The sequence below is a fragment of the Aethalodelphis obliquidens genome, unplaced genomic scaffold (assembly GCF_003676395.1).
Source record: "Aethalodelphis obliquidens isolate GAN/ISIS:26980383/991018 unplaced genomic scaffold, ASM367639v1 scaffold17, whole genome shotgun sequence".
NCBI lineage: Eukaryota > Metazoa > Chordata > Mammalia > Artiodactyla > Delphinidae > Aethalodelphis > Aethalodelphis obliquidens.
The window spans coordinates 16,668,808-16,679,427 of NW_020837961.1; the positions used below are offsets into that span (position 1 = coordinate 16,668,808).

General features: G+C 40.5%; 1 protein-coding gene across 2 annotated transcripts in view; it reads left to right on the top strand.

The window, feature by feature from the left end:
• METAP1 (methionyl aminopeptidase 1) overlaps positions 1–10,522 on the top strand; it is a 71,218-nt gene extending 60,696 nt beyond the window's left edge. The window contains exons 10-11 of one of the 2 annotated variants that reach the window (XM_027116966.1): positions 615–680; positions 4,166–5,915. In XM_027116966.1, coding sequence (XP_026972767.1) covers positions 615–680; positions 4,166–4,329 — 230 coding nt within the window. In that variant the 3' untranslated portion in view covers positions 4,330–5,915. Of the gene's footprint in view, positions 1–614; positions 681–4,165; positions 5,916–10,152 lie in introns of those variants that run through there. The other variant, XM_027116967.1, reaches the window with a different exon arrangement.
• Positions 10,523–10,620: the final 98 nt, after the last annotated feature.

The window sequence follows — 10,620 nt, forward strand, 5'->3', positions numbered from 1 at the left end:
ATTTTTGTTTCCAATAGAAAGGAATAATCGTGTCAGCATTAAAGAAAAGTAGGTTAGTGTGCGGGGCTTTGTCCCCCTCCGAAGATAAGACAATTTACAAAACTTTTAAAAAATGGTGCAGTTGTTTCTCTGGGCTGTGCCCCCATCTCCACCCGCATCCACACCCCTACACGCACCCAAGAGGTAGGAGGCTTCTGGTGGAATTCGAAATGTCTTCTTCTTTAAAGCATCGTACCTCCATGAGTGTGGCGCTTTGCTGGGTTGCATGGTTGCAATTCTAACCCTGCTATAACATAAATGGGGGGCACTTTTCCTTTTATAGAAGCGATAACCACATCTGAGATCCAGCCTAGGGCATCTCTGTATTTTCCTAGAGAAGACGTAAAGAAAATGAAATATGCCTAGGACAGTATCTGCCCCAGAGTAGGTGGTTTTCAGTAAAATCCCTGTTTGTTGAATGATCTGCTTTAAGAAAGGGGAATCAGGAGAGGAGAAAGTCATTAATTTAAGAATCACTCATGGGAATATAAGTTGTGTACTTTTCCCAGGGAGCTGCTTAACAATATGCTGTAGGTTTTTTTGCTGTGTTCTGAGATTTTTTTCTTTAATTTCAGAAAATAAAGCAGTTGGAGTGATGAAGGCCGGCCACGTATTTACAATTGAGCCAATGATTTGTGAAGGTGAGAAAAAAGGGATGCTGTAACATTCTTTAATTGAATTTTTATTTACTTTTGGTTACTCATGATCAGATTAGTAGTCTGCTCTACTTTCTTTTTGCTTCATTTCCACTCCCCGTCCTATCTCTAACTTGATTCAGTATCATGTTAGAGAACTGAAAATTGTAAGGGTTGGCAAGAAAGCAATACCTTCTGCACGGTAATTTGCCTGCTGTCCGTAGATGCTGAAGTGCTTGAATCCTGGTCCCTTTTCATAAAGGTCCTGTCAAAGGGAGCATGGTAATAACTAGGCGCCTCCATCAAGCCTGTGCAGAAGTTCTTGCTTGTCTTGATGGGGGTGAGGAGGAGGAGGAAAAAAGAAGCTAGAGCTATTTGGTGTTTTTTTTGTCTTTTTGTTTTTCAAATTAATTAATTAATTTTTATTTATTTATTTTTTGGCTGCATTGGGTCTTCGTTGCGGTGAGTGGGCTTCTCGTCGTGGTGGCTTCTCGTTGCGGAGCACGGGCCCTAGGCGCGCGGGCTTCAGTAGTTGTGGCACGCAGGCTCAGTAGTTGTGGCTCACAGGCTCTAGAGCGCAGGCTCAGTAGTTGTGGCGCACAGGCTTAGTTGCTCCGCGGCACGTGGGATCTTCCTGGACCAGGGCTCGAACCCGTGTCCCCTGCATTGGCAGGCAGATTCTTAACCACTGCGCCACCAGGGAAGTCCGAGCTATTCGTTTTGCGGCAGAGTTATATAATTTAATTCTCCACAACTTATGAGGTAGGTGCTATCCCCATTATACAGGAGAGCAAACTGATTTTTGAAGAGGTTAAGTAACTTGCCCAAAGTCACTTAGCTAGTTATGTGGCAGAATTTGTGGGACTCTAAACTCATGAGCCATTCTGCCGCTTGAGGGCCTGCACTCATATCGTCAGGTGGTGTCATACAACTGCTGTGGAAAAAGCACAGCATAGACACGCTCAGCACTGGCAGTTCTATGTCCTCGCTGTTGTTGGTCACTGTAACAGGCACATGGCAGTGATGGTTGGTGTCATGATTGGAGCCCCCCACTGAGGCTGTCCGTAATAACTGGGGCCTCCTTCATGAGGCCTTCACCTTTGCTTTCTGCCAGTTCTTCGCTGGGGCAACAGTAGTAGGGCTCTTGTGTCCTGGTCCCTGTGTTAAAGGATGCGTCCCCTTGGGATCCTTCCAGTCTTTTTTATAACCTAAACTTCGGAGTGATATCCCATCACTTCTACCAGATTTTCTTCCTTAGAAGTGAGTCACTAAATCCAGCCCACACTCAAGGGGAGAGGAGCATTGGAGGTTGTTTTAGAGGCTGCCTTCTTAACCTGGTCCTTTGTTCCCTTTTCTGTAAAATGGAAGTTACAATCTTTATCCTGCTGAATCCCCAGGGCTGCTGTAAGAATTAAGTGAGATGATTTGTATTAACACAAAGTACCTTTAAAGGGATGTACAAATGTAAGGTATTGTTTTGTCATTCCCTGGAATAAGAATAATGATCATATGTAACCCATTGCAAGAGCATTGAGTATATTAGCAGAGAAAGGCAAGACAGTGAGAGGAAGGTGTCATTTTGGTTATTACATACCTATTTCCATTAACTGGCACTTAGCTGGTGAGACATGAAGTGGTATTTCCGGGAGTAAGCAAATAACACAGTGTTGAGCTGGTTCAGACAATCGTCAGATTATAACAAATATACCTCAGTATAACTCAGCTAGGTTAAATCCCAGCTTCTTAGTGGAAGGTCTCTAATCCAAAGAAGAATTTGAATTTCCAGGATCTGTTTTAGCAGATGACAATAAAATTAAAGATGTATTGATGTCGGGCTTCCCTGGTGGTGCAGTGGTTGAGAATCCGCCTGCCAATGCAGGGGACATGGGTTTGAGCCCTGCTCTGGGAAGATCCCACATGCTGTGGAGCAACTAAGCCCATGCACCACAACTACTGAGGCCGTGCGCCACATCTACTGAAGCCCGTGTGCTCTAGGGCCCGTGCTCCGCAACAAGAGAAGCCACCGCAATGAGAAGCCCGCGCACCACACGAAGAGTAGCCCCCGCTCGCCGCAACTAGAGAAAGCCCGCGCACGGCAACGAAGACCCAACGCAGCCCCAAAATAAATAAATAAAAAAAAAATTTATAAAAAAACCCCAGTGTATTATATCTTAAATCCGTTTGTGAAAAGATCATTCGTTACATTGAGAAATATCTGTTTACTCATCTTCAGATGGTTGACAAAGCATGAGTTAACTTTCTTTAAGCTACCTCATATTTTCTTTTTAGACTGGGGTTTAATATTGCAAAAGTAGGTTACTTCACTGCAGACTTTGTACTCTGGGATGTGTCTGAGGCAGTAAGACCTAATCTTTGGTAAAGATTACTCAAAATGGGAATTCCCTGGCGGTCCAGTGGTTAGGACTCGGCACTTTCACTGCCGTGGGCTTGGGTTCCATCCCTGGTCAGGGAACTAAGGTCCTACAAGCTGCAAAGTGTGGGCCCCCCACCCCCAAGGCAAAAAAGATTACTCAGAATGAAGAATATTGATTTTTTTTTTTACATCTAATTTGGAGATAAGAAAGTCTCTGTAAACACATTTTTATAGTAGTATCTGGAATTGCAGAACTTTGCCATTCCACTGTTGCCTCTCCTCCCCTGCCCTACTCCTCCTCCCATTCTCTCTTTCCTGTGTTGTCTCCCAGCTCTTTTCATTGTCCCTTCGTTTCCTTTCTAACCCTCTCTCTAACCCATTCTCCCTCATCATAATTTTTTTTTTTTTGGCCGCACTGCACAGCTTGCAGGATCTCAGTTCCTCGACCAGGGATTGAACCTGGGCCACAGCAGTGAAAGCCTGGAATCCTAACCACCAGGGAACTCCCAATAATTTAAAAATTTTCTCACCAGTCTCTCTTTTTCTCTGCCCTCTTTCTGGTTACAGGGGTGTGGCCTATAAAAATTTCAGCGTATAATCTGTTCTCACCATCTTTGTGCCTGCCATTTAAAAATTATATCAGGAATTAAATGCTATAATAAAAGTATAAGAAGTTACTCTATTTCCTTCACAATATACATCGGCTATAGTTCAGTCAGATTCCAAAGTTACACCAGGAGAGAGCTAAATTCATTAATTCAGTTTCTTACTTGTAGTTCTGTGATGAGTGGTTATCAGTTACGTTTCTGAAAATGAAACCGAGTGCCTTTGTTTTGGAAATACCAACTTGATTTAATATTTGGGAAGTATACAAAATGTGAAGTTTTAAAATTTAAACACTGTTATTACTTTGTTGGACTAAAGACCAAAATGAAATAGAAAAGGCTTTTTAGCTTAAACAGTTGAAGTGTAAATAGGAATCTTAATAGTGAATTTTGAAATTAGTTTTCTGAGATATCCAAGGATATAGGAGTACAGGCCAGTACACTTGCCTAGAGAGTTTATTAAGAAAACAAGCTGAGTGATAGAATTAAGAACTGGTGTTTGTTTGTTTAAGGCGGATGGCAGGATGAAACCTGGCCGGATGGCTGGACAGCAGTGACGAGAGATGGGAAACGGTCTGCCCAGTTCGAGCACACCCTGCTGGTCACGGACACTGGCTGCGAAATCCTAACCCGGCGACTCGATAGCGCGCGGCCTCACTTCATGTCCCAATTTTAATTTCTCCCGAGATGGCACATCTCAGTGATACCTTCTGGCTGTACTCGGCGTTTTATTGAGAGTACAGGATGGAAGAGGACATTTTTTATAACTTGTTTTGTTTCGACTATAGATAAGGAAGGACTACAGCATTTGATGTGTGTCCTCAAGAACTTGTCTTGGGTCTGAAAAAGCCAAGAAGAATAAAGGAAGCATTCTCAACTCCTTTCAATGCTCCCCTCTCCCCACACAAAAAAATCTCTGTGCCCCTGTTTTCTCATTTGCCCTTTGAGCACTTTTACTTAAACCTGCTTCTAGTTGCTTTTATCACTGCCACAACCGGGCCTTCAGAGCCACCTGCTTTCCAGGTGAATGTTGGAGATGAGAATCCCTGAAACTTTAGCAACATATTTTGCTCCCGATTTTTTTTTTAATTATATATGTATGGAAATATATACGTATACATTTTAAATTCCATATATGTAATTACCAAACACTATGTGACCTGGGGTTTGTGTTGATTCTGACAGGGTTCTATGCTGTCGTAAATGGACCCGTCATTTGCAGTGATTTAATTCCCAGCTGGGAATTAGCCTCCCTCCTCCCCTGCTAATTTACCCTCGTAATTGTGTGTAAGGAAGCACTCGGTCAGTGAGACTTTCCAGTGTGGACTCTGTGTGCGTGAATGGCTATGGCAAAATTCACTTTGGAAAAAGATGATCAGGTTTTAAAAAATCTAGTTTATGGCAAAAATAGCCACGCTCCAAGCGGAAGCTGGCTGTTGCAGAGAATGGGATTTTTGTAATACGTTGCTATTTCAGACCTCTGTTTGGTCATAATGGTAGGAAAAACGCTCCCTTCTCTCTTATTTCAAAGGCATACCTTGGAGATATTCAGAGAAGGGTGGAGGCTGCACTGTGGGGGTTGATGGGGAAAGACAGTTCTGAAATCTCTCCAGCAGTGAGCAGAGTCTGGAAATGCTAATGTTTAATAAACCTGGTGGGGATGAGAAAGGAACTTCTTTGAAATTGGACTGTTGCCTTGCAGGGATGCAGCTGTCCTTGGTGTGCTACCACAATTCTCCTTTACATAGTTGGGAACCTCATTAGAAATGACCTCAGCTGCCCAACATCTGTGTTCCTTTCAGTAGTTCAGTCCAAATGGGAGTGCATCCAGTGAAGACATATCAGATCAAGGTCATTGTCATTAGAGAGTACTTGATTACTAGGTATCTGGTAAGTTTATTCTAAGATAATTCGATACCACTGACATGTTACATTTGTATGAGAACATCTTTCCCAGAGTGCCTCAGACCTTTATTGCTTTAAAGGAATTATAATGTTTTCATTACTTTTATTATTTTAATGATTTAGTAAAGTGGCTGAATCTGGTATGTGTGTGAAGTTTTTTATCAAACTGTAATATTTGTGAATGGAATGCCTTGCAATATGAATGTTAATATAATGTGTAAAGGGAGATTAAAAAGTTTGAATGACTATCCCACCATGTAGTTGTTAACTTTGCTGTATTTGTTGGGGATTTCAGAAGGAAGTGGTGGGAATGGGGAGGCTAATTTCATAATCTAAAATAAAATTTGAGTAAAAATACTTTTTTAAGTTGAATGTCTATATACAAATTCCAGTACTGTGTTTAGTTCAGCAGTCTACCAGCAGTATTTGAAATGCAACCATATTTCTGAGATAGTTTAAGGTGGCGATTGCTGCATATGTAAGGCAGCATCTTATGTACTGATAGTGGAATTAACAGTGTGGGCTTACTCAGTGTCTACTATTAGAAAATAAGCTCAAAGAAAAAAAGTCTTGGTGGGTAGTTTTTTTTTGTTGCTGTTAAAAGATAAACACCACACTGGTGATGGTGCTTTTCTCGGTTTGGGAGATTTTAAAACAATATGTCCTCTAGTCTAATTGTATATGTCTGATTACAAATGTTTGTTTAGTAGGTTTAGATGAGAAAACATCTAGGGTAGTTTCATCATTCTGCCAACTTCTCAAAAATGTCAGTGTGTTAACTTTTTATTTTTTGTATTAACTTTAAAATAATCCTTTTTTTCCCCTGACAGTCCTTCATCCCCCTTGGAATTATAATTTAGAAGGGAAAGGTGTTTGCCTTTTATTTTCATTTTATGTCTTTTGCTGGTAAAATGTATAAAGGTACATTAGAACACGTTCACCAACACCTTTATATTACTTGCCATCCACATGTCTAAATTAACAGGAAGAGGGTGTTTAGGAATTTGCCATCTTAGCTTGATTCCTCAGTTTGTCCTGTCACCACTTCTGGCTCTTCATTGAGTTTGGTTAAATTTGAGAGTGGGATGCTCCAGTTTGCTAAAGCCCCCAAATGCACCCTCCTGGTATCTGTAAGCTATTTCTGTCCTACCCCCTCCCCCGTTTTTTCTTTTTTTTACTTCCAACTTTTAATTTTGAAAATTTCAAATTTACAGAAAAGTTGATGGTACAGTGAAATAACCATATATCCTTTCCCTGTATTCAGCCATTGTTATTGCATCACATCTCTCTCTATAAAAAGCATTTTTCTTTTGAGAGAAATGGCATTGTCGTACTTCACCTGCTACTGTTGCAGTGTGTCTCTCTTAAAACATAAGGACATTTCCTACACAATCATAATACTCTTGTCACACCCAAGGAATTGATTATTCATAGTTATCTAATGTATAGTACACATTCAAACCTGAGGCTCAGTTTCCCCCCAAGTGTACTTTAAAGCGTTTGTCTTGTTTAAAATGCAGAATCCAAACCCATGGCATTTGGTTGTCATCTGTAGGTTTTTTTAAACTCTAGAACAATCCTTCCACCTTTTTTTATCTTTTATGAAACTGACTTGAAAAAGCAGGCCAGTTAGCTTGTAGAATTCTGTGCTTCCCTGATTGTTCCTCATGAGTAGGTTCAGGATAAATGTTTTGGCAGAAGACTCCATAGATGGCATGTGGTGTGTCCCATTCATCGCATCGCATCACATCACATCACATCACAAGGCACATACTGTCATTGTCACATTATTGCCAATATATGTTTGCTCACTAGGTTTCTTTCAGATTTTCTATTTTAAGATCCCTTTCTTAAGCAAATAATTTGGGAGGAGATACTTGGAGACCATTTGGATATCCTGTTCACTTAATGATTTTAGCATTCATTAATAATCCTTGCCGGAATCCATTATTTTGTTACATTGGTGGCTGCAAATAGGGACTTTCTAAATCTAGCATTCTGTCTGCATTTATTGGCTGGCATTCTTTTACTAAAGAAGCACTTTTTTGAGTATCAGTGTGGGCTCGTTGTTTTTAAAAATTCAATTAGTTACTCTAAATGGTCTGTATTTGGCCAGTGGAAGCACCTTTAAGCTTATTTATGGGTCATTTTGATCTGTGTCTGTTAGTCTTTGAGCACATTCTTGCTTTTTGCCGTATCAAGATGTTCTAGATTTATCATACACTTTTCCTGCCCCAGCCTGGGAATTGGCTTCTTCTCCAAGGAGCCCTAGTTTCTTTTCATGGGGAATGGTATTTGGAAATCAAGATCTGGGTGCTGCTGGGGTGTCATTGCTCCTAGGGCCGTTCAGGGAACAGAGCCAGCAAATGCATTTTTTATAAATCATGAATTCATTCTGATACTCTGATTTCAAATTTAACACTAATCTTCCTCACCCTTCCCTGTTCCATATTTGTATCTTCCTTCTCCCATGGTGAGAACTTTGGTTCTGAACAACATTAATATTAACTTATTTGCTTGATTCTACATGACACGTAAAATTATTTTAGAATTACTATACCAAAATCACTACCAAAATTTAAGTGTAAAAGTTGTGATTGTTCTTATTCTTGGAACATATTTCACTAAGGGGGTACAGAGTATTGGGTTAAAAGCTATTTGAAGTAATTAATTTTGATCCTGCAGTATTCTAAATTTCATAAACCATGAAGTTACTTTTCAACAGTAAATGCAGTGAATCTTGGGGGCAAAGCATGCTATACAGGTGGGGAAGATTTTTTAGCAGTCTGGGAGTTAGAAATACTGGAATCAATTGAGATAATGTGATATGATTCTGTCTACATTTGATGGTGTGTGGCTTCTACCAAGTTCTCTAGCTACCAGAGGAGCAAATTATACCACTTGTAATGTGGATGTATAGCCTATTTTCAGTATAGAGTAGGAAAAAACATCTGGACATTGTTTTAGGAACAGATTGTTTCACAACATAGGCTGCATTATGCTGATATTCTAAAAGTTATTAATGTGTTTTGCTTCATTTAAAAAATGAACATCGAAAGAAAGGCAGCACAGGTTCCATGCATCGAAATTCTGTGGTCCCACTGTGTTTGAACTCACAAGCAGCCTTTGGTGGCAGCCTCCTTCCTTACCTCTTTTTCCTTTTGCTGCTAAGTATGAAAAAGAAAAACAGTGGTTTGCATTTGGTTATTTTGCAAAAAAAAGCCAGGAGTCAGGTGGCCTTGGCTACCTGTTACCTGCTGCTTTTCATTTTGGGGACTGTGGTGAGGAACAACAGAACTGTCTGTGTATGGTAATTCTGTGATTACATTCAAACGTGTCAACACTGGTTTATCTCACTAAAATGTGCCCCAAAGTCAATATGCGGAGCGCTCAAGAAGGGCTTCCTGGAAAGATTTTCACTTACCACTGATGTTTGTTGGAGTTCAAAGTATTTTAATAATTCTTCTTGTGAATGTCCAGCCTTTTTACTATTGCGAAGCTTTGAGTAGAATAATTGCTTCCATCTCCTGGGTGCTTGGCCCTTTTACTATTACTCCAGCCTCTTCATTCAACTCCCAACAACAAACACATGCCAAACTCTCAGGCACATTTGCACTGTGGTGTCATGAGACGATCACGAGATCAACAATCAGGACACTAGGGCTCTGAGTTCTCTGATTTTTGCGATACGCGGGCCTCTCACTGTTGTGGCCTCTCCCGTTGCGGAGCACAGGCTCCGGACACGCAGGCTCAGCGGCCATGGCTCACGGACCCAGCCGCCCCGCGGCACGTGGGATCTTCCCAGACCGGGGCACGAACCCGTGTCCCCTGCATCGGCAGGCGGACTCCCAACCACTGCGCCACCAGGGAAGCCCAGTTCTCTGATTTTTTTAAACTAGCTGAATGGCTTGGACAAATCACCGTATTTCTCTATGGAGGTATCCTATTTGTGTAATGACGCCACAACTTAGCAACTGTTTTATTCTATATATAATGTGACTATAAAGTGAATTTGCTTTATTTCAGTACTTGGGTCAGACATCAACAGAAAATTCAGAATAGAATTTTTCAAACTTTACCAGTAAATCTGAGCCCTGGGTGATTCTGAGAAAACAAAATAGCCAACGATAAGAACATTTAATATTAAGATGTAGATTTAAGAAAGAGAACAACAGGTATTTTAAAGCAAATTTCCACTGTTTTATCTTGTTTAACATATCTAGATATTTTTGGTAGTCAGGAATATTTCAGTCCACGTCTAAACTCTGGGTAGTTCAGTGGTGGATTAGCGCTCCTTTCCTGAAGGGAGCATGTACATATTACCTCTCAATGAATTCTGTTACGATGTCCAGTTTGATAAAATTCAATCTGCTTAAAAGCCCATCCCACTTGCTCTGTTCCTATAAAGTTCCACCAAAAGAAGTTTGTATAATGCAGGACTTTGTACGTACCGGTTCACTGTGCTGCTTTACTTCCTAGTTGTTTCTTTAAAGATATGATTTCCTTGGTATAGTTCTATGTACTTATTATCTAAGTAACTGTTTAAATATACTTAATGTTTTCCAAATGTGTTTTCTGTCTGTTTTTTCTGCAGGGTATTTGCTGACAGAGAATCTGATCTTGCATGTTAATTGAAACAAAATTGGCTGAGTGCAAAGTTGGTTTTTTCCTGGGTCACAAAGTATCTCTAGGCCCAAAGAACTGTCAGTTACTTTAGGACTTTGATCATCAACCTACTTGGGAGATTGGTAGCCATGCAGAAAATGTTCTGAAGCATCTGTGCATGTAAAAATATGTTCCCTGTTTCCCAGATCAACAAAACATTTTGAGAATCATGAGCTGCATTTAATTTTGCTTTGAAATGGGATAAATGGAAGTAGCATTGTGTTTATCTTTCGGAGCTGTATTTGTTTAAGCTGTACACACATTAACTGGCTCCACTGTAACAAAGTTTGGAAATAATGCAGTTTTTTCCCTCATCTCAATAACCTCATCATTCCACAGGTTCTACCTTATGTTAGTTCTCTGTGCATGTAGTAAAGAACTCATTCCAAGTCAGACA